The 24242-nt window shown below is 40.2% G+C and overlaps 1 protein-coding gene across 40 annotated transcripts in view; it reads right to left on the reverse strand.

Annotated features, from left to right (window-relative positions):
- CDKL3 (cyclin dependent kinase like 3) overlaps positions 1-24242 on the reverse strand; it is a 137812-nt gene that overhangs the window by 97641 nt on the left and 15929 nt on the right. For 24 of the 40 annotated variants that reach the window (XR_010157005.1, XR_008548081.2, XR_010157006.1 and 21 more), the window contains one exon: positions 19331-19509. The exons of 1 other annotated variant lie outside the window; for it this stretch is intronic. Coding sequence is in view for 29 of the 39 variants with exons in the window: in XM_054684601.2 (XP_054540576.1) it covers positions 19331-19509 (179 nt within the window). In the remaining 10 variants the exon portion in view is untranslated. Of the gene's footprint in view, positions 1-19294; positions 19510-24242 lie in introns of all 40 variants that reach the window. 15 more of the 40 variants (XR_010157004.1, XR_010157007.1, XM_016953838.4 and 12 more) reach the window with 1 other exon arrangement.

Below are 24242 nucleotides of genomic sequence, written 5' to 3' on the forward strand. Positions count from 1 at the left end.
TTTGACCAGCCCACTTCCACCTCTTGGTAGCCAGTGCTTTGCCTTCAGGATAATGTTAGTAAAGCCAGGTTTCATCATCTGTCACAGTTTTTCAAAGAAATGCTTCAGGATCTTGATGCCACCTGTTTAAAATTTCCATTGAAAGTTCTGCTCTCGTCTGCAGCTGATCTGGTTGCAACGGTTTTGGCATCCATCAAGTGGAAAGTTTGCTCAATTTTAATTTTGCAGTCAGAATTGTGTAAGCTGAACCAACTGAGATGTCTATACTGTTGGCTACTGTTTCTACTATTAATCATCCTTCAATTAGGGCAATCGTCCCCTTCAATTAGGGCATGAACAAGATAAATGTTTTCCTCACAAGTTGATGTGAATGGTCTGCTGCTGCAGGCTTCATTTTTAACATCATTTCCTCCTTTCTTTTTTTAATTTTATTTTTTAAATTACTATAAAGTTCTAGGGTACATGTGTACAATGTGCAGGTTTGTTACATAGGTATATGTGTGCCATGTTGGTTTGCTGTACCCATCAACTCGTCATTTACATTAGGTATTTCTCCTAACGCTATCCCTCCCCCAGGCCCCCACCCACCAACAGGCCCCAGTGTGTGACGTTCCCCTCCCTGTGTCCATGTGTTCTCATTGTTCAACTCCCACTTATGAGAACACGTGGTGTTTGGTTTTCTGTCCTTGTGATATTTTGCTGAGAATGATGGTTTCCAGCTTCATTCATGTCCCTGCAAAGGACATGAACTCGTCCTTTTTTATGGCTAGATAGTATTCCATGGTGTATATGTGCCACATTTTTCTTTATTCAGTCTATTATTGATGGACATTTGGGTTGGTTCCAAGTCTTTGCTATTGTGAATAGTGCCGCAATAAACATACGTGTGCATGTGTCTTTATAGTAACATGACTTATAATCCTTTGGGTATATATCCAGTAATGGGATTGCTGGGTCAAATGGTATTTCTAGTTCTCGATCCTTGAGGAATCGCCACACTGTCTTCCACAAAGGTTGAAATAATTTACACTCCCAGTGTAAAAGTGTCCCTATTTCTCCACATCCTCTCCAGCATCTGTTGTTTCCTGACTTTTTAATGATTGCCATTCTAACTGGCATGAGATGGTATCTCATTGTGGTTTTGATTTGCATTTCTCTGATGACCAGTGATGATGAGCATTTTTTAATGTGTCTGTTGGCTGCATAAATGTATTCTTTTGGGAAGTGTCTGTTCATATCCTTTGCCCACTTTTTGATGCGGTTGTTTTTTTCTTGTAAATTTGTTTAAGTTCTTTGTAGATTCTGGATATTAGCCCTTTGTCAGATAGACAGATTGCAAAAATTTTCTCCCATTCTGTAGGTTGTCTGTTCACTCTGATGATAGTTTCTTTTGCTGTGCAGAAGCTCTTTAGTTTAATTAGATCTCATTTGTCTATTTTGGCTTTTGTTGCCATTGCTTTTGGTGTTTTAGTCATGAAGTCTTTGCCCATGCCTATGTCCTGAATGGTATTGCCTAGGTTTTCTTTTAGGGTTTTTATGGTTTTAGGTCTTACATTTAAGTCTTTAATCCATCTTGAGTTAATTTTTGTGTAAGGTGAAAGGAAGGGATCCAGTTTCAGCTTTCTACATGTGGCTAACCAGTTTTCCCAGCACCATTTATTAAATAGGGAATTCTTTCCCCATTCCTTGTTTTTGTCAGGTTTGTCAAAGATCAGATGGTTGTAGATGTGTGCTGTCATTTCTGAGGCCTCTGTTCTGTTCCATTGGTCTATATATCTGTTTTGGTACCAGTACCATGCTGTTTTGATTACTTTAGCCTTGTAGTATAGTTTGAAGTCAGGTAGTGTGATGCCTCCAGCTTTGTTCTTTTTGCTTAGGATTGTCTTGGCTATGCGGGCTCTTTTTTGGTTCCATATGAACTTTAAAGTAGTTTTTTCCAATTCTGTGAAGAAAGCCAGTGGTAGCTTTTTGGGGGTAGCATTGAATCTATAAACTACCTTGGCCAGTATGGCCATTTTCACGATATTGATTCTTCCTGTCCATGGGCATGGAATGTTCTTCCATTTGTTTGTGTCCTCTCTTATTTCCTTGAGGAGTGGTTTGTAGTTCTCCTTGAAGAGGTCCTTCATATCCCTTGTAAGTTGGATTCCTAGGTATTTTATTCTGTTTGTAGTAATTGTGAATGGGAGTTCACTCATGATTTGGCTCTCCGTTTGTCTGTTCTTGGTGTATAGAAATGCTTGTGATTTTTGCACATTGATTTTGTATCCTGAGACTTTGCTGAAGTTGCTTATCAGCTTAAGGAGATTCTGGGCTGAGACGATGGGGTTTTCTAAATATACAATCATGTCATCTGCAAACAGAGACAATTTGACTCCCTCTTTTCCTAATTGAATACCCTTTATTTCTTTCTCTTGCCTGATTGCCCTGGCCAGAACTTCCAATACTGTGCTGAATAGGAGTGGTGAGAGAGGACATCCTTGTCTTGTGCCAGTTTTCAAAGGGAATGCTTCCAGTTTTTGACCATGCAGTATAATATTGGCTGTGGGTTTGTCATAAATAGCTCTTATTATTTTGAGATACATTCCATCAATACCTAGTTTATTCAGAGTTTTTAGCAAGAACTGCTGTTGAATTTTGTCAAAGGCCTTTTCTGCATCTATTGAGATAATCATGTGGTTTTTGTCATTGGTTCTGTTTATGTGATGGATTACGTTTACTGATTTGTGTATGTTGAACCAGGTTTGCATCCCAGGGATGAAGCTGACTTGATCGTGGTGGATAAGCTTTTTGATGTGCTGCTGGATTTGGTTTGCCAGTATTTTATTGAGGATTTTTGCATCAATGTTCATCACTGATATTGGCCTAAAATTCTGTTTTGTTGTGTTTCTGCCAGGCTTTTGTATCATGATGATGCTGGCCTCATAAAATGAGTTAGGGAGGAGTCCCTCTTTTTCTACTGATGGGAATAGTTTCAGAAGGAATGGTACCAGCTCCTCTTTGTACCTCTGGTAGAATTTGGCTGTGAATCCATCTGGTCCTGGACTTTTTTTGGTTAGTAGGCTATTAATTATTGGCTCAATTTCAGAACCTGTTATTGGCCTATTCAGAGATTCAACATCTTCCTGGTTTAGTCTTGGGAGAGTGTATATGTCCAGGAATTTATCCATTTCTTCTACATTTTCTAATTATTTGTGTAGAGGGGTTTGTAGTATTCTCTGATGGTAGTTTGTATTTCTGTGGGATCAGTGGTAATATCTTCTCTATCATTTTTTATTGCATCTATTTGATTCTTCTCTCTTCTTTATTAGTCTTGCTAGCAGTCTATCTATTTTGTTGATCTTTTCAAAAAACCAGCTCCTGGAATCATTGATTTTTTTTGAAGGGCTTTTTGTGTCTCTGTCTCCTTCAGTTCTGCTCTGATCTTAGTTATTTCTTACCTTCTGCTAGCTTTTGAATTTGAATTTGTTTGCTCTTATTTCTCTAGTTCTTTTAATTGTGATGTTAGGGTGTCAATTTTAGATCTTTCCTGTTTTCTCTTATGGGCACTTAGTGCTATAATTTTCCCTATATACACTGCTTTTGCTGTGTCCCAGAGATTCTGGTATGTTGTGTCTTTGTTCTCGTTGGTTTCAAAGAACATCTTTATGTCTGCCTTCATTTCGTAATTTACCCAGTAGTCATTCAGGAACAGATTGTTCAGTTTCCATATAGTTGTGCGGTTTTGAGTGCATTTCTTAACCCTGAGTTCTAATTTGATTGCACTGTGGTCACAGAGACAGTTTGTTGTGATTTCTGTTCTTTTACATTTGCTGAGGAGTGTTTTACTTCCAATTATGTGGTCAATTTTAGAATAAGTGTGATGTGGTGCTGAGAAGAATGTATATTCTGTTGATTTGGGGTGGAAAGTTCTGTAGATGTCTATTAGGTCCGCTTGGTCCAGAGCTGAGTTCAAGTCCTGGATATCCTTGTTAATTTTCTGTCTTGTTGATCTCTCTGATATTGACCGTGGGGTGTTAAATTCTCCCGTTATTATTGTGTGGGAGTCTAAGTCTCTTTGTAGGTCTCTAAGAACTTGCTTTAAGAATCTGGGTGGTTCTGTGTTGGGTGCATATATATTTAGGATAGTTAGCTCTTCTTGTTGAATTGATCCCTTTGCCATTATGTAATGGCCTTCTTTGTCTCTTTTCATCTTTGTTAGTTTAAAGTCTGTTTTATCAGAGACCAGGATTTCAACCTCCGCTTTTTTTATTTTTTCGCTTTCCATTTGCTTGGTAGATCTTCCTCCATCCCTTTATTTTGAGCCTATATTTGTCTTTGCATGTGAGATGGGTCCCCTGAATACAGCACACTGATGGGTCTTGACTCTTTACCCAATTTGCCAGTCTGTGTCTTTTAATTGGGGCATTTAGCTCATTTACATTTAAGGTTAATATTATTATGTGTGAATTTGATCCTGTCATTATGATGCTAGCTGGTTATTTTGACTGTTAATTGATGCAGTTTCTTCATAGCGTCGATGGTCTTTACAATTTGGCATGTTTTTGCAGTGGCTGGTACCATTTGTTCCTTTCCATGTTTAGTGCTTCCTTCAGGAGCTCTTGTAAGTCAGGCCTGGTGGTGACAAAATCTCTCAGCATCTGCTTGTCTGGAAAGGATTTTATTTCTCCTTCACTTACAAAGCTTAGTTTGGCTGGATATGAAATTCTGAGTTGAAAATTCTTTTCTTTAAGAACGTTGAATATTGGCCCCCACTCTCTTCTGGCTTGTAGGGTTTCTGCCAAGAGATCCACTGTTAGTCTGATGAGCTTCCCTTTGTAGGTAACCCGACCTTTCTCTCTGGCTGCCCTTAACATTTTTTCCTTCATTTCAACCTTGGTGAATCTGACAATTATGTGTCTTGGGGTTGCTCTTCTCAAGGAGTATCTTTGTGGTGTTCTCTGTATCTCCAAATTTGAACGTTGGCCTGCCTTGCTAGGTTAGGGAAGTTTTCCTGGGTAATATCCTGAAGAGTGTTTTCTAACTTGGTTCCATTCTCCCTGTCACTTTCAGGTACACCAATCAAATGTAGATTTGGTCTTTTCACATAGTCCCATATTTCTTGGAGGCTTTGTTCGTTTCTTTTCACTCTTTTTTCTCTAATCTTGTCTTCTCGCTTTATTTCATTAATTTGATCTTCAATCACTGATATCCTTTCTTCCACTTGATCAAATCAGCTATTGAAGCTTGTGTATGCTTCATGAAGTTTTTTGTACTGTGGTTTTCAGCTCCATCAGGTCATTTAAGCTCTTCTCTATACTGGTTATTCTAGTTAGCCATTCGTCTAACCTTTTTTCAAGGTTTTTAGCTTCCTGGCAATGGGTTACAACATGCTCCTTTAGCTCAGAGAAGTTTGTTATTACCGCCCTGCTGAAGCCTACTTCTGTCAACTTGTCAAACTCATTCTCCATCCAGTTTTGTTCCCTTGCTGGTGAGGAGTTGTGTTCCTTTGGAGGAGAAGAGGCATTCTGGTTTTTGGAATTTTCAGCCTTTCTGCTCTGGTTTCTCCCCATCTTTATGGTTTTATCTACCTTTGGTCTTTGATGTTGGTGACCTGTGGATGGGGTTTTGGTGTGGATGTCCTTTTGTTGATGTCGATGCTATTCCTTTCTGTTTGTTAGTTTTCCTTCCAACAGACAGGCCCCTCAGCTGCAGGTCTGTTGGAGTTTGCTGGAGGTCCACTCCAAATCCTATTTGCCTGGGTATCACCAGCAGAGGCTGCAGAACAGCAAATATTGCTGCCTGATCCTTCCTCTGGAAGTTTCGTCCCAGAGGGGCACCTGCCTGTATGAAGTGTCCATCGGCCCCTACTGGGAGGTGTCGCCCAGTCAGGCTACATGGGGGTCATGGACCCACTTGAGGAGGCAGTCTGTCTGTTATCGGAGCTCAGATGGGGACATGCTGGCAGAACCACTGCTCTCTTCAGAGCTGTCAGGCAGGGACGTTTAAGTCTGCAGAAGCTGTCTGCTGCCTTTTGTTCAGATATGCCCTGCCTCTGGAGGTGGAATCTAGAGAGGCAGTAGTCCTTGCTGAGCTGCGATGAGCTCTGCCCAGTTCGAGTTTCCCTGCTGCTTTGTTTACACTGTGAGCATAGAACCGCCTACTCAAGCCTCAGAAATGGCGGATGCCCCTCCCCCCACCAAGCTCCAGTGTCCCAGGTCGATCTCAGACTGCTGCACTAGCAGCAAGCAAGGCTCCATGGGCATGGGACCTGCCCAGCCAGGCACGGGAGAGAATCTCCTGGTCTGACAGTTGCAAAGACCATGGGGAAAGCACAGTATTTGGGTAGGAGTATAATGTTCCTCCAGGTACAGTCACTCATGGCTTCCCTTCACTAGGAAAGGGAAATCAATCCCTGATCCCTTGCACTTCCTGGGTGAGGCGATGCCCCTCCCTGCTTCGGCTCGCCCTCTGTGGGCCGTACCCACTGTCCAACCAGTCCCAGTGAGATGAACCAGGTACCTTAGTTGGAAATGCAGAAATTACCCATCTTCTGCATCAGTCTTGCTGGGAGCTGTAGACCGGAGATATTCCTATTGGGCCATCTTGGTGTTTTCTCGCCATTTCCTCCTTTCTTAAAACAAGTTATCCATTTGTAAGCTGCTGGTTTCTTTGGAGGCATTGTCTCCATAAACTTTTCATAAAGCCAAGCCTGTAATCCCAGCACTTTGCGAGGCTGATGCAGTAGGATTGCTTGAGCCCAGGAATTTGAGACTAGCTTTGCCAACACTGCAAGACCTTGTTTCTACATTAACATTTTAAAATTTTAAAAAAATTGGGAAAATAAAGAACTTTTCATAAAGCATCAATGCTTTCACCATTCTTCCACTCAAGCTTCATCATGAATTTGATGCTTGTTCTTGCTTCAATTTTAGCAGAATTCATATTGTTTTGATAGAGGCTCTTTTCCAACTGATGTATTATCCTTCTTAATGCCTCAAACTAGATCCTATTCAGACATGTTATAACAAGTTAGTGTGAGTTTATTTTGGTGCAAAAAAAAGTTAAAGTCATGCATAGTTTTTTCATAATATGCATTTCCATGAACTTTTTGAAGACCCCTCATACAAAATAATATGCAAGCCATTAGAGCTGCCTCTACCTAGGGAAAAAATAATATGCATGCAATACATTATTGGGCCTATAACATTACAAATGTAATATGTGTAATATATTTGCTAATGACATCAAAAAGGAAGTGAGAGGGAGCAAAACTATATTGAGTTTAGAGAAATGACTATAAAGAAAAAGTAATAATGGTTTGTAACATTATTAGATGTAATATGTACAACAAATATACCACACAAAGATGGAAAAGGGAATAGAATGACATAAGAATAACTTTTCTATACCTGTATCACTGGAATTAAACTAGTATAAATAGGAACTTATCAGTTGATTCTGATAAGGCGTAAACCTTAGAGCAACCACTAAAAAGAAAAAAAAGGAACAACCCTCAAAAATATAGTAAAGGCCAGGTGCGGTGGCTCACACCTGAAATCCCAAAACTTTGGGAGGCTGAGGCAGGAAAACCACTTGAGGCCAGGAGTTCGAGACCAGCCTGGCCAGTATGGTGAAACTCCATCTCTGCTAAAAAAAAAAATACAAAAATTAGCCAGGCTTGGTGGCACACACCTGAAATCTCAGCTACTCAGGAGGCTGAGGCAGGAGAATCACTTGAAAAGAGGAGGCAGAGGTTTCAGTGAGCCAGGATTGCCCTGCTGCACTCCAGCCTGGGTGACAGAGCGAGACTCTATCTCAAAACACACACACCCAGATAGTAAAAAAAATTATTAAAGAAATTAAAATAATTAGGAAATAATCATTTAATGCAAAATAATGCAGCAAAGGAGGAACAAGAAAACAACATGAGACAAACACAAAAAACTAAAATGGCAGATGTAATTACAACTACGTCAATAATAACATTAAATGGGGTCGGGCACGGTGGCTCACACCTGTATTCCCAGAGCTTTGGTAGGCCTAGGTGGGTGGATCACTTGAGGTCAGGAATTTGAGACCAGCCTGGCCAACGTGGTGAAACACCATCTCTACTAAAAATACAAAAATTAGCCGGGCATAGTGGTGGATGCCTGTAATCCCAGCTATTCAGGAGGGTGAGGAAGGGAGAACTGCTTGAACCCGGAGGCAGAAGTTGTAGTGAGCCAAGATCGTGCCACTGCACTCCAGCCTGGGTGACAGAGTGAGACTCTGTCTCACAAAAAATAAATAAATAAATAAAAATAATGGCATTAAACGTTAACAGATTAACCAATCCAGCAAAAGGCAGAGACTGTCAGCCTGGAGGGGGAAAAAAACCTCATGATCTAACTATATGTTGTTTAGGCAAGATATACTTTATATTCGATATACAAACATTATAAGTAAAGGTTGTGAAAAAGATATATCATGCAATCAACAATCACAAGAAAACTAAAAAGACTGCCCTAATACAAGACAAAATAGACTTTTAACAAAAAAATGTTACTAGAGATGAAGAGGGAAATTTCATAATGATAAAGGGGGAATCTATTAGAAAACTGTAATAATGATAAGCATGTCTAAACCAATTAGAAAATCAAGAAGAGAAAATATGAACAACATGATAAACAAATTAGACCTAATAACTATCTTTAGAACACTTTACAGAACAACAATAGAATATACATTTATATATTGTTCTCAAGTCACATGGAACATTCTCCAGGATAGCCCATGTGCTGGACCATAAATAAACCTCAGTAAATTTAAAAGGGCAGAAATTACACAAAGTATATTCTCTTATTACAATGGAATAAAATTAAATATTAATTGCAGGAAAAATTTTGGAAATTTACAAATATGTGGATATTAAACTACATTCGACAAAATAACCAATGGGTACAAGGTGAAATCAAAAGGGTAATCAGAAAATACTTTGAGGCTGGGCACAGTAGCTCATTCCTTTAATCTCAAAACTATGGGAAGCAGAGAGGTAGGAGGGTCACTTGAGTACAGGAGTTTGAGACCAGCCTGGGTAACACAGTGAGACCTCGTCTCTGCAAAAAAATGAACAAAATTAGCCAAGCATGAGGGCACACACCTGTAGTCTCAGCTACTCGGGAGGCTGAGGTGGGAGGATCACTTAAGCTGGGGAAGTCAAGGCTGCAGTGATCCGAGATCACACCACTGCATTCCAGCCTGAGCAACAGAGCAGGATCCTGTCTCAAAAAAGAAAAAGAAAAAGAAAAAGAAAATCCTTTGAGACTAATGAAAATGAAGACACAACATACCAGCATTTGTGGGACGCAGTAAAGCAGAGAGGGAAATGTATAGCTGTAATGCCTATATGAAGAAAGATACCAAATCAGTAACCTAACCTTCCACCTTAAGACACTGGAAAAAGAAGGGCAAACTAAACCAAGCAAACAAAAAGAAGGAAATATTTAAAAAGCAAAAGTTCATTAAATAGAGAATAAGAAAACAGAGAAAATCAATGAAACCAAAAGCTATTTTTTTGTAAATCAACAAAATTGAAAAACATTTAGTTAGAATGACCAAGAGCAAAAGAGAGAAAACTCAAAGTATTAGAATCAGAAATGAAAGAGGTGACATTACTACTGACTTTACAGAAATTAAAAAGATTATAAAGGAATACATAATTGTTTGCCAACAGATTAGATAACTTAGATTAAATGAATAGTTTCCCAGAAAAACACAAACTACTGAAACTGGCTCAATAAAAACTCAATAAACTTTTAACAAGTGAAAAGACTGAATTAATGATTTTTTAAAAAAACTACCCACAAAGAAAAGCCCAGGCCTAGATGATGTCACTACTGAATTCTATCATTTAAAGAAGAATTAATACCAAGTCTTCACAAACTCTTTCAAAAAACAGAAGGAACACATCCCATCTCATTTTTTAAAACCAGTATTTCCCTGATACCCAAACCAGTAAAAAAGAGAACTACAAATATCTTTTATGAATGTGAACACAAAATTCTCAACAAAATACTAGCAAACTGAATCCAGCATCATATAAAAGGAATTAAGCACTGTGACCAACTGGGATTTATTCTAGGAACACAAGGTTAGTTCAATATCCAAAAACCAATAAATGTAATATAATACATCAATAGAATAAAAACCAAAAAAATTTCTCATTTTGATCATTTCAATAGACAAAGAAAAAACATTTGATAAAATCCAACACCCCTTCATGATAAAAGCATTCAACAAACTAAGAATAAAAGGAAACTTCCCCAACCTGATAAAAGGCATCTATGAAAAATCATCTAATATCAGACTTAGACTGAATGATTTCCCGATAAGATTAGGAACAAGACAAGGATGTCTGCTCTTGCCACTTCTGTTCAACATTGTACTGCAGATTCTAGTCAGCACAATTAGACAGGAAAAAGAAATAAAAGGCATCCAGACCAGCAAAAAGGTAAAACTATATCTATTCACAGATGACATGATCTTCTATGTAGAAAATCCTAAAGAATCCACTAAACTACTATGAGAACCAATAAACAAGTTCAGCAAAGTTGCATGATAATGATATGAGTTAAGAAGAAATTTTTAGGCAGGCAGTGAGGGTACTGGATCCTCAGTAACGTTTTCCTTTTAATGAAAAGCAGCCCCAAATCATTTTCTTTTCTAACAAAAAGCAGCCTGTAAAATTGTGCTGCAGACACAGACACGCAAGCTGTAAGCTTGCACAGGTGAATGCCAGCAGTTGTGCCAATAGGAAAAGGCTACCTGGGACTAAGCATGTTCAAAATGGTGGCTCCATCTTCCCTTCTCTTTGCCAAACCACATGTAGAGTAAGAAGACAATATGGCCCCAGCCAGGTAAAGATCCAATTTGCATAATAAGATTAGAGTGGGGCAACCAGCCTTCCCCTTGCAGTATGTAACTGTCACACCTGGTCGAACCAATCTGTGGGCCCTACATAAATCAGACACCATCTCCTCAAACCTGCCTATAAAATCTAATGCAGTCTGCTGCGGGCCAGATTTTGCTTTAGGAGGCCCCTCTTTCTCACTAGGGAGAGAGCTGTTCTCCTTTCTCTTTCTTTTGCCTATTAAACCTCTGCTCCTAAACTCACTCCTCATGCATGTCCATGTCCTTCATCTCCTTGGCACAAGATGACGAACCCTGGGTATTTACTCCAGACAATGACACCACTTCAATATGAACTCAATATACAAAAATAAGTTGTATTTTTATGCCCGTGCAATGAACAATTTGAAATCAAATTAAGAAAACTCCATTCATGATAGCATCAAAAAGAATAAGATACTTAAGAATAAATTTTACAAAACAAGTGCAAAATGTATGCTTTGAAAACTACAAAACATTGTTGAAAAAATTATGGAAGCCGGGTGCGGTGGCTCACGCCTGTAATCCCAGCACTTTGGGAGGCCGAGGCAGGTGGATCATGAGGTCAGAAGATCGAGACCATCCTGGCTAACACGGTGAAACCCCATCTCTACTAAAAAAAATACAAAAAATTAGCCAGACGTAGTGGCGGACGCTTGTAGTCCCAGCTACTCGGGAGGCTGAGGCAGGAGAATGGCGTGAACCTGGGAGGCGGAGCTTGCAGTGAGCCGAGATTGTGCCACTGCACTCCAGCCTGGGCGACAGAGCAAGACTCTGTCTCAAAAAAAAAAAAAAAAAGAAAAAGAAAAAATTATGGAAGATCTAAATAAATCGCAAAACATTCTAAATTCACAGATTAGAATAAGAGTTAACATTTTTAAGATAGCAATAACCTCCAAACTAATCCACAGATACAATGTAATCCATATCAGAATCTCAGATGTCTGTTTTGCAAAAATTGAGAAGCTGATCTTAAAATTCATATGGAATTGGAAGGGACCTAGAATAGCCAAAACAATCTTGGAAAAGTAAATAAAGTAGAAAGACTCACACTTTCTGATTTCAAACTTGCTACAAAGCAATAGTCATTAAGACAGTGTGTCGGCTGCGTGCGGTGGCTCCTGCCCGTAATCCCAATGCTTTGGGAGTCCAAGGCAGGCAGATTGCTTGAGCCCAGCCATTCAAGACCAGCCGGGCCAACGTGGTGAAATCCCGTCTCTACAAAAAATTTAAAAATTAGCCAGGCTTGGTGGTGCACCCCTGTAGTCCCAACTACTCAGGAGGCTGAGGTGGGAGGATTGTTTGAGCCTGGAAGGTGGAGGTTGCTGTGGGCCAAGATCATGCCACTGCACTCCAGCCTGGGCAACAGAGTGAGATCTTGTCAAAAAAAAAAAAAAAGGAAAGAAAGTGCGTTGCTGGAAAAAGGACAGCCTTACAGATCAATGGAACAGAATTGAGATTCTAGAAATAAGCCCTTATGAAACCACCTTTGCAAAATTATGACTGAGACAGTGAAGCAGATCTAACTTAATTGACTCCATCTTGCTTCTAACCTCCAAGCTGTCCTCGTTCATTCCTGGGCGTAGGCTGGACTAACTTCAGGAGAAACTTCGTTTATAGTTTATAGTTTAACACAAAGACAGTAACAACCCTTTCCCAAAGCAGACTTCCTTCTTGCCTGGGGACCAGATTGCCTTTGTAGGACTAACATTAGCCACAAGATTAGAAATTATGGTTTAGGAGTCATGTAGCTGAAGGCTACAAGATTCTGACCCTCCATAAACTGCTCCTAAGATCAGTGCTTGAGATATTTTGCAAACCCTGCACTTGATGGATCAGCTGGCACCACCCATATTGCTAAACTGGCTCATCTGATCTCATGGCCGCCCCAGACCCAGGAAGTGATTCAGTGCAAGAAGACAGCTTCCACTCCCTATGATTTCAAACCTGACCAATCAGAACTCCCAGCTCACTGGCCTCCCTCTACCCACCAAGTTGTCCTTAAAAACTCTGCTCCCTGAATGCCCAAGGAGACTGATTTGAGTAATAATAAAACTCCAGTCTCCTGCACACTCACGCCGGCTCTGCGTGAGTTATTCTATCTCTATTGCAATTCCCGTCTTGATGAATCGGCTCTGTCTAGGCAGCGGGCAAGGTGAACCCCTTGAGCAGTTACACTTACATCTATAGTCAACTGAATTTCAAAAAGAGCCCAACACCATAATGGGGAAAGAACAATATTTTCATCAAATGGTGCTGGGACAACAACTGGATAGCCAAATGCAAAAGAATGAACTTGGACTCTTACCTTATAGCATATACAAAAATTAACTCAAATGGATCAGACTTGAATGTTAGAGCTAAAGTTATAACTCTTAGAAGAAAATGTAACTGTAAATCTTCATATCCCTGGATTTGGCAAACAATTTTGAAATATGATACCAAAAGCATAGGCAACAAAAGAAACAGATAAATTGGACTTCTTAAAATTAAAAACATTTGAAAATCAAAAGACAGAATCAAGAAAGTGAAGACACAACCCATAAAATGGAAGAACATACTTGTAAATCACATATCTGATAAGGAATTTGTATCTAGGATATGCAGAAAATTCTTACAACTGAATAATAAAAAGACAACTCATTTTAAAAATAGGCAAAGGATCTGAACAGACATTTCTCCAAGGACAATATACAAATGGCCAATAAGCACACACACACACAAAAAGACATTCAACCTCAGTAGACATTAGGGAAATGTGAATCAAACCCACAATGAGATACCACTTCACACCCATTAGAGTAGCTAGAATAAAAAAGTCAGGCTTCAGGGTGGTGGCTCACACCTATCATCCTAACACATTGGGAGGCTGAGGCGGGAGGATCACTTAAGCCCAGGAATTCAAAATCAGCCTAGTCAACATAGCCAGACCCTGTCTCTACAAAATAAAAAAGCCAGCCATAGGCTGGGTGCAGTGGCTCACATCTGTAATCTCAGCACTTTGGGAGGCCGAGGCAGGTCGATCACGAGGTCAGGAGTTCGAGACCAGCCTGACCAACATGGTGAATCCCCAGCTCTACAAAAATACACAAAAAAAATTAGCCGGGTGTGGTGCCATGCGCCTGTAGTCTCAGCTACTCAGGAGGCTGAGGCAGGAGAATTGCTTGAACCCAGGAGGCAGATGTTGCAGTGAGCCGAGATCACGCCACTGCACTCCAGCCTGGGTGACAGAGAGAGACTCTGTCTCAAAAAAAATAAAATAAATAAAAATCTATAAAGATAGAGAAGAGAGTAGTGATTGCTTAGGGTTAGGGAGGGAGTTCAGAGGTATAGGGGTGTCATAGATAAAGGGTATGGGGTTTTTACTGAGGTGATGAAAACTGACTGGTGATGGTAGTACATATCTGTGAATACACTAAAAACCACTGAAATTTACTTCAGATGGATGAACTGTACTATATAAAAATATCTCAATAATGCTGTTTTTAAAAAAGACATAATATGGCTGATACCAGGTCTGGGGCAAAAACATGTGAAAAATGAGCCTGGACTGCTATCTTGTCAGTCAGGTCACAAGGAAAGTATCAGAGACTACATACTAGGTCCTGTTAAAAGGACTTGGGAAGCCACCTTGAAAAGGCACCTTTCACTCGTGTCCGTGTGAAGAGACCACCAAACATGCTTTGTGTGAGCAACAAGGCTGTTTATTTCACCTGGGTGCAGGCGGGCTGAGTCCGAAAAGAGAGTCAGCAAAGGGAGATGGGGTGGGGCTGTTTTATGTGATTTGGGTAGGTAATGGAAAATTACAGTCAAAGGGGGTTGTTCTTTGGCAGGCAGGGGCAGGGGACACAAGGTGCTCAGTGGGGGAGCTTTTGAGCCAGGATGAGCCAGGAGAAGGAATTTCACAAGGTAATGTCATCAGTTAAGGCAGGAACAGGCCATTTTCACTTCTTTTGTGATTCTTCAATTACTTCAGGCCATCTGGATGTATCTGTGCAGGTCACAGGGGATATGATGGCTTAGGTTGGGCTCAGAGGCCTGACAGCACCCACTGATTTTGAACTTCAATAATAATAATAATTGTGTCCAGGCTTAGACTATGATACCTGAAAGTATGGTGCTTTGGCATGATACAGACTTTGAACTGAAGGAGATTAGGAGGGCCTCAGAAACAAAATCTCTCTGACCTTCTCCTGCTCTCCTTTCTCCCCCAAGGTGTATCACAGAAACCAGGATTCCTCTTCCGCCTGCCCACCTCCAGAGCAGATTAGAATTCCTCTTCCCCAAAGCAAGCCATAAAACATAGAATGGTCACTCTCTGATCCACCTCCCTTGAAAGTAAGTCATAAGACCTTCATTCCAGAGAGGTCCTGCCCATACCTGGAAGGAAGGAATGCAAAACAGAGAGGCCAGGAAGAATCTGAACAAACAGGCCTTGCTGGGTTTATTACCATTAGATCATACTCCTTTTGCCCAATCATGTTTCTCTACACCTATCCACTCCTTTCAGCAAACAGCATAAAATCAGACAGTGTTCTCCCTGGGTCTTTGGGTTTTCATTTATGAAGGCTTCCATGTCACATAGAACTTTGTTAAATTTGTCACGCTTTTCTCTTGCTAACCTATCTTTTGTTATAAGGGTATTGGCTGTGACTCTTGTTACAGGTAGGGAAAAGGTATTACCTTTTTTAGTTTTTGAGATGGAGTTTCGCTCTTGTTGCCCAGGCTGAGGTGCTGTGGTGCGATCTCGGCTCACCGCAACCTCTGCCTCCCAGGTTCAAGCGTTTTTCCTGCCTCAGTCTCTCGAGTAGCTGGGATTACAGGCATGCACCACCACGCCTGGCTATTTTTGTATTTTTAGTAGAGACGGGGTTTCTCCATGTTGGTCAGGCTGGTCTTGAACTGCTGACCTCAGGTGATCCGCCCACCTCGGCCTCCCAAAGTGCTGGGATTACAGGCATGAGCCACCGTGCCCAGCCGGGAAAAGGTATTATCTTTTTGCCCCGATAATTGCAATGCATTGAAACCCATTAAATATGTTTAAGTCCATGAGTTCATAATGATATTTCTAAAAAAATTAATTAGTTGCTTTTGGAGGTCACCTGTTGGAGCCAATTCATCTTTAAAATTGATAAATAAATCAAGCATTTACCCAGTTTCTCTATATGAACTATACCATTAGGTAACCAAATAAGGGGAAATGTCCATTTATAAAAGTATTCAAGTAATAAATTAAAAAGAGATGATAAAGTTAAACCTCCATAGTAATGAAATATGATAATATTAGGGTAAACAGAAACTGGGTGAGGACTATGGGGAAACTCTCTATACTATCTTTGCAACTTTTCTGTAAATCTAAAATTATCCCAAAATAAAGTTTACTTCAAAAAAAAAAAGGCTAGGATGGCTATTAAACAAAAGAACATAATGGTAAGTGCTAGCAAAGACATGGAGACACTGAAACTCTCACACTCAGCTAGTGGGAATGTAAAATGGTACAAACACTTTGGAATACAGTCTGGCAGTTCTTCAAAGACTAAACATAGAGTTACTGTATGACCCACAATTCTAACTCCTAAGTATATACCCAAAAGAAATGAAAACATATGTCCATACAAAAACAAGTACATGGACACCCATAGCAGCATTACCCATAATAGCTAAAAAGTAAAAATAACCCAGATGTCCATCAGTTGATGAATGGGTAAATAAAAAGAGCTCTATCCATTCAGTGGAATATTATTCAGCCATAAAAAGGAATAAAGTGCTGGCTGGGCATGGTGGCTCATGCCTATAATCCCAGCATTTTGAGAGGCCGAGGCGAGCAGATCACTTGAGGTAGGGAGTTCAAGACCAAATGGCAAAACCCCATCTCTGCCAAAAAAAAAAAAAAAAAAAAAAAAAGAAATGAAGTACTAATACATGCTATGTTAAGTGAAAAAAGCTAGTCCCAAAGGACCATATATTATATAATTCTACTTATATGAAATGTCCAGAATAGGCAAATCCATAGGGAATGAAAGCAGATAGGAGTTTATCTAGGCCTGGAAGGGTTGGGAGGAAATGGAGAGTTACAGTGGGTACAGGGTTTCGTTTTGGGGTGATAAATATGTTCTAAAATTGACTATGGTTATGGTTGTACAACTCTGTGAATACACTGTAAACCACTTACTTGTACATTTTAAATAGGTGACTTGTAAGATATATGAATCATATCTCAAAAAAGGCTAGATTAAACTAAATGGATGCACATTTGGGTGACAAAACTTCTTTAAAATGCAAGGAAATGGCCAGGCCTGGTGGCTCACACCTGGAATCCCAGCACTTTGGGAGGCTGAGGCAAAAGGACTGCTTGAGGGCAGGAGTTCGAGACAGCCTGGGCAACATAGTGAGACCTGTCTCTATTATTTTAAAAAATGCAAGGAAATGATTACAATAAAAATCAGTATCGTGGTTGCTTTGTAGGGAAGGGAGCATGTTACAACTGCAGTAGGGCACACAAAGGGTTTTCTGGGGTGGTGGGCAAAATCCTATTTTTTGATCCGGTGGTGGAGCTATCCATTTGTTATGTGAGATATTCTGTGTCTGTGTTTTCTTTTACAATAAAAGTTTTCAAAATGGACTCACTAGCAAATTTGTTTCAAACACAATGTGAAGTCTCCTAGAATCCAACCTTACTGTGGGCCAGGCACCAAGTTTGGTTATGCAGAATACAAGAGATTATGCCTATCCTTGAGGAACTTAACTTTTAGTGGGAGGTTAAAAAAAAAGAGCTAGAGAAAGAACTAGCCCATGTTAAATATTAACTGACACAAAATTTACAGATAATGTACTAAAAGATGTCAACTAGGATTGGGGGGCTAGGGAGTATATCAGAAAAGGAATTTAAGCTACATCATCAAAAGAGGGTAAAACTGAGACAGAGAGATCTTATGCAGGCTACATTATGTCCAGAGGCAAAAAAGAAATAAAGAAAAAAATTTTGAGGACTTTGAGTAAGAGTAGATATTTATTGAGCATATATCAAATCATTTAATCCTCATCACAAACCTATGAAGTGAGTCCTATTATTATTTCCATTTTATAGATGAAGGTACAGAGACAGTCTGTACAGGGTATCAACGGTAGGTACAGTTGAAAAGGTACCCAGGGGAATGGATTGTGAATCCAGACCACCTGGGTTAGAATCCTGGTTCAGTTCTGCTATTAAGCAGCTATGTGACTTCAGGCAAATTACTTGACCTCTGTGTCTTAGTGTTCTACTGTTTAAAATGAGAATGCTAATAGTAGCAACTTCATCATAGGGTTGTTGTAAGGATTAAATTATTTGATGTATCTAAAGCATTTAGAACAGTTTCTGGCAGAAAGTAAGTACTCATTAATATTACATATTATTATAATAACACAATAATAATTTCTAGGAAAAGCATAAGAATTATCCTCCTCCATGTATTCTATTAAATCAGGTATTAAATTACATACTTTTATCTCTTTATGCTCAAGATTGATTATTTATATTTTAGGCTGCTGTTTTATGTTAGACCGAGATCATGCTACTTTTGAAGTAATTCTCCTGTTTCAGCCTCCCGAGTAGCTGGGACTACAGGTGCATGCCACCACGCCTGGCTAAATTTTGCACCTAAAACAGTACAATTTAAAATTATTTGCCAGTCTTCACAAAAAGGGTACCATTTTTCCAGGAAATGGGAAACTCGGCAGTTCCTACTGCAACACTAGCAGAGTAAGGTAAATGATTTCAAATCTTTGCAGAATGTAGAGGCTAAAGATAAACAGAAGAGGGAACTCTGCCGAGGGCATGGCACAGCTTAAAGCAAATATAGATACACACTGAGGGATGTCTGCATAGGTCTTCTGGAGCTGTGTCCATTCAGCCTGTGAGAGCTGAGTGAGCGTAGCAGTAGCAGTAGCCAGCAATGCAGGTACCTAAAGGATCTGTTATGTTACCTTTAAAGGTGTCCCTCTTCTTAGCCCCAACCTAGATGCAGAGGGCAGAATGTATCAGTACTAGGGGTGACAGGTATACAAGCACATACCAAGGGATAAAAGAGATACCTAGGAGGCTAGGCGCAGTGACTCACGCCTGTAATCCTAGCACTTTGGGAGGCCGAGGCAGGTAGATCACCTGAGGTCAGGAGTTCGAAACCAGCCTGACCAATATTGTGAAACCCCGTCTCTACTAAAAACACAAAAATTAGCCAGGAGTGGTGGTGTGCACCTGTAGTCCCAACTACTTGGGAGGCTGAAACAGGAGAATTGCTTGAACCTGGGAGGTGGAGGTTGCAGTGAGCCGAGATTGCACCACTGCATTCCAGCCTGGGTGACAGAGCAACACGCCATCTCAAAAAACAAACAAAAAAAGAGATACCTAGGAAAGGCTGACAGGATCCCAAAATACACATACTTTCCATAAGAAGTATCTTTTAATACTAATTCGGGAGCTCTATACCAGCGTGTGGCCACATAGTCCGTATAAATGTCCCCAGGAGCTGCTAGTGTTCGTGCAAAACCAAAATCACAGAGCTTAGTAATTCCTGACTGGGATACTAAAATATTCTCAGGTTTTATATCTCGATGAATGATCTAAAAAACAAACAGAATACAAAATACATTAAAATGAGATTTCATTATCCAGAATCTCTCAAAAATTATACTGAGAAAATCTAGCTAATTAAGATAGTAAAGTTATTTCCTTACCACATGCAAAGGATTAATTACACAATGCAAATATAGTTATATGTTTTCAATTCTTGCCCCATCCATCACCTCAAAATAAAATGAAGCTAAGAAAACAGACATAATACTAAAAAGGCAAATAACATTCCTGTAAGAAAAACCAAAAGAACTTAATGAGGCTGGGAGTGGTGGTTCATGCATGTAAACCTAGTACTTTGGGAGGCCAAGGCAGGAGGATCACTTGAGGCCAGGAGTTTGAGACCAGCCTGGGTAACAGAGTGAGACCCTGTCTCTAAAAAAAGAAAAAAAAGAAAAAAAGAAAGAAAAACGAAAGAAAGAAAAATAACTTATTGAAATTTTACTTTCCTTTAACCCTATGTCTCACTCCAGTTCCTGCCCTTTCATGTCCTTCACAGCTAAACCTCTTGAGACATTATCTGTACTCATAGTCTTCACTTTCTGACCCAGTCACTCAAGATAATGTAACCTTCTCTTTTGTTCCGACATTGCATTAAACTTCTCTAGCCAAAGCTATCTACATTTTTCCTACATCCAGTAGCCACCTCTCCACCCATATCGTACTTGATTTCATAGCATAAAAAAATGCCAACTATTCCTACATTCCTGGTTTCTGAGACCTAAAATGTTCCCAATCTCCTCCTACCTACCTGGCAGCTCCTCTTTCTCTGTCTGTTCCTAAAACATAGGGTCCTTGTCTTAGGCCTTCTTCTCTTCAAATGTATCAAGTTTCCTGGTCAATCTCACGTACTCTCTTTTTTGTGGGGTGGGGGAGCCACTTTTGTCACTTGGTTATAGGGACAACACTCTTGGGCTTCTCCCCACTTACTGGCTGCTCCATCTCAATCTGATCAACTCTTTTTAAGAAATTATTTTTTAAAGAGATAGGGTCTTGCTCCATTGCCCAGACCAGAGTGCAAAGGCACAATCAAAGCTCACTGCAGCCTCAAACTCCTGGGCTCAAGCAAGGAGCCTACCACCTGAGACAATCCTACCACCTCAACCTCCTAAGTAGCTAGGACTATAAGCGCATGTCTGTAGTCCTACAGCCTACAGTATTAGGACTACTGGCTAATTAAAAAATTTTTTTTGTAGAGACAGGGTCTGGTTATGTTGCTCAGGCTGATCATGAGTGCTGGGCTCAAGTGATCTTCCCACCTCAGCCTTCCAAAGTGCTAGGATTATAGGTGTGAGCCACCACACCCGGCCTGAATTATTTTTTTAACATTGTTAATTTTAATTGATAAATTAAAATTGTATATATCATGTACATGTTGTCTTAAAATATGTATACATTGTAAAATTAGTTAAATCAAGCTAATTAACATTACCTCACATACTTATTTTGTGGTGAGAACACTTAAATTCTAATCTCAGCAATTTTCAAGAATACAATCATTGTTATTAACTAGTTACCATTTTGTATAATAGATCTCTTGAACTTATTCCTTCTTTCTAACTGAATTTTTGTATCCCTTGACCAACATCTCCCCAACCACCCCCACTCTAGCCCCTGGTAACTACCATTCTACTCTCTACTTCTATGAGTTGCACTTTTATAGATTCTGTATGTAAGTAAGATCATGCGGTATTTGTCCTCTGTATGACTTATTTCACTTACCATAACGTCCTCCAGGTTTATCCACATCATCACAAATGACAGGATTTCCTTCTATTTTTATGGCTGAATAGTGCTCCATTGTGTATACATACTACATTTCCTTTATGCATTCATCCTTAATGGACACTTAGGTTGATTTTTTTCTGTTTTTGAGACAGAGTTTTGCTCTGTCGCCCAGGCTAGAGTGCAGTGGCACGATCTCAGCTCACTGCAACCTCTGACTCCTGGGTTCAAGAAATTCTCCTGCTTTAGCCTCCTGAGTAGCTGGGATTACAGGGACATGCCACCACGCCCAGCTAATTTTTGTATTTTTAGTGGAGATGGGATTTCACCAGGTTGTCCAGGCTGGTCTCAAACTCCTGACCTCAAGTGATTCACCTGCCTCAGCCTCCCAAAATGCTGGGATTACATGTGTGAGCCACTGCACCCAGCAACCTTTGCCCATTTTTTATTTATTTTTTTAAAGGCACATGGTTTTGCCACGTTGCCTGGTCTGGTCTTGAACTCCTGGACTCAAGCTATCCTCCCACCTTGGCCTCCCAAAGTGCTGGGATTACAGGCATCAGCCACTGTACCTGGTCCTTTGCCCAATTTTTAATCAGGTTATTTGTTTTCTTACTATTGATTTATTTGAGTTCCTTATATATTCTAGATATTAACCTCTTATTAGACGTATGGTTTGCAAGCATTTTCTCTAATTCTGTGGGTTCTCTCTTCTCTCTATTGTTTCCTTGGATATGCAGAAGTTTTTTTGTTTAATGTAATCCCATTTATCTATGTTTGCTTCTGTTGCCTGTGCTTTTGGGTTCATATCTAAAAAATAATTGCCCAGATCCAATGTCATAGAACTTTCCCCACGTTTTCTTCTAGTAGTTTAACAGTTTCAGATCTTACAATCAAATCTTTATTTTTAGTTGATTTTTGTATATGATTCATCTATTCTTATAGCTTTAGTAACTGTCCATATACTACTGATAATTTCAACATTTCTACGTCTAACAGATATTTCTCCTGGTTTCCACAAGAAGTGAAAGTCCACAATAAATCCCACAAAACTAAGTACAGGCCCTTTAAATTCAGCAAATCTAAAACTAAAAGCGTCTTCTTCTCCCCCAAACCTACTGGTTCTCAACAATCTCCTATTCCAGTGAATGGAACCACCACTTACTCCATAACGCAAGCCAGAAACCAAGGGCATTTTTCTCCCTCCCCACACTCCCTTAACCTAACTACTGCTCTTCCTAGTTCAGGTCTCCCCAGCTGTCTCACAAAATTAATACACAAATCTATCAACTGGTCTCCCTGAATTCACATTCGTGCTCTCCAATTCAGTCTCCACAATGAAGTCACAGTACTATTTTAAAATCAGATGTGTGATCATGTCACTTTTTTTTTTTTTTTTTTTTTTTTTTTGAGACAGAGTCTTGCTTTGTCACCAGGCTGGAGTGCAGTGGCGCAATCTCGGCTCACTGCAACCTCTGGCTCCCGGGTTCAAGCTATTCTCCTGCCTCAGTCTCCTGAGTAGCTAGGACTACAGGACTACAGGCATGCGCCACCATGCCCAGCTAATTTTTGTATTTTTAGTAGAGATGGGGTTTCACCATGTTGGCCAGGATGGTCTCGATCTCTTGACCTTGTGATCCGCCCGCCTCGGCCTCCCAAAGTGCTGGGATTACAGGCGTGAGCCACCGTGCCTAGCCTGATCATGTCACTTCTTTGCTTCAAGGATTCCTCATCCTGCAGGATAAATTTTAAACTCCCTAAAATGGCTTATAAGGCCTTGTGAGATTCGGCCCCTACTTACCCTATTAACCTCCTTTCCCTAGCCTATAGAATATTAGTTTCCCGATTTGCCAGGGTTTGTCTAATCTCTATGCATTTGTTGATGCTGCTCCAACTGCCTGGCCAAGCCAGCTATTTCCTCAGGACTCAGCTTATATGTTAGTATTAGATGCTCCTTCTATATGTTCACATCAATCTGCACTTCCCCCTTCATAGCATCTGTCATGCAGTACTGTTGTCTGTTTACTTGTCTGAAACCCCCACTAAACCATAAGCTCCGTGAGGGCAATATACACAACTGTCTTGTTCAATTAATATCTCGTGCTCAGTATAGTGCCTAGAACAAAGAGAAGGCATTTAAAAATTTTATCAAATGAATTACAGAAGCACATACTCATCACCTGTAAAGTATCACAGCACAAGTAGAAATGTCTCAGTGACAGAAATCTGGGATCTTTCCTTGTTTATACAACTTACTACCATAAATCTTTGAGACTGGCTCTTGTTTTGACTCAGTCTCCCTCCATAAATAGCCAAAAAATTAATTTAGGGTAAGCCTTTCTAATTGAGCCACTTTAAAGTTGCCATCTGTCAAAATATATAAATCCTTTTTAACTACCACAATTTTAATTGAGGGCCTACTATATGCCAGGCACTATTCCAAGACCTAAGGATATAATGTGAACAAAAACAGACATTAAAAAGCACATTAAGATACCGCTTCAGGAGCCGGGCGCGGTGGCTCACGCCTGTAATCCCAGCACTTGGGAAGGCCGAGGCAGGTGGATCATGAGGTCAGGAGATCGAGACCATCCTGGCCAACATGGTGAAACCCCGTCTCTGCTAAAAATACAAAAATTAGCCGGACATGGTGGCATGTGCCTATAGTCCCAGCTACTCACGAGGCTGAGGCAGGAGAATCGCTTGAACCCAGGAGGCGGAGGTTGCAGTGAGCTGAGATCGTGCCACTGCACTCCAGCCTGGTGACAGAGTGAGACTCCGTCTCAAAAAAAAAAAATAGATACCACTTCAGGCTGGGCATGATAGCTCATGCCTATAATCCCAGCACTTTGGAAAACGGAGGCAGGAAGATCACTTGAACTCAGGAGTTTGAGACAAGCCTGGGCAACATGGTGAGACCTTGGCACTACTAAAAATTAAAAAAAAAAAAAGTTAGCCCAGCTACTCAGGAGGCTGAGGCAGGAAAATTGCTTGAACC

The sequence above is a fragment of the Pan troglodytes genome, chromosome 4 (assembly GCF_028858775.2).
Source record: "Pan troglodytes isolate AG18354 chromosome 4, NHGRI_mPanTro3-v2.0_pri, whole genome shotgun sequence".
Taxonomy (NCBI): domain Eukaryota; kingdom Metazoa; phylum Chordata; class Mammalia; order Primates; family Hominidae; genus Pan; species Pan troglodytes.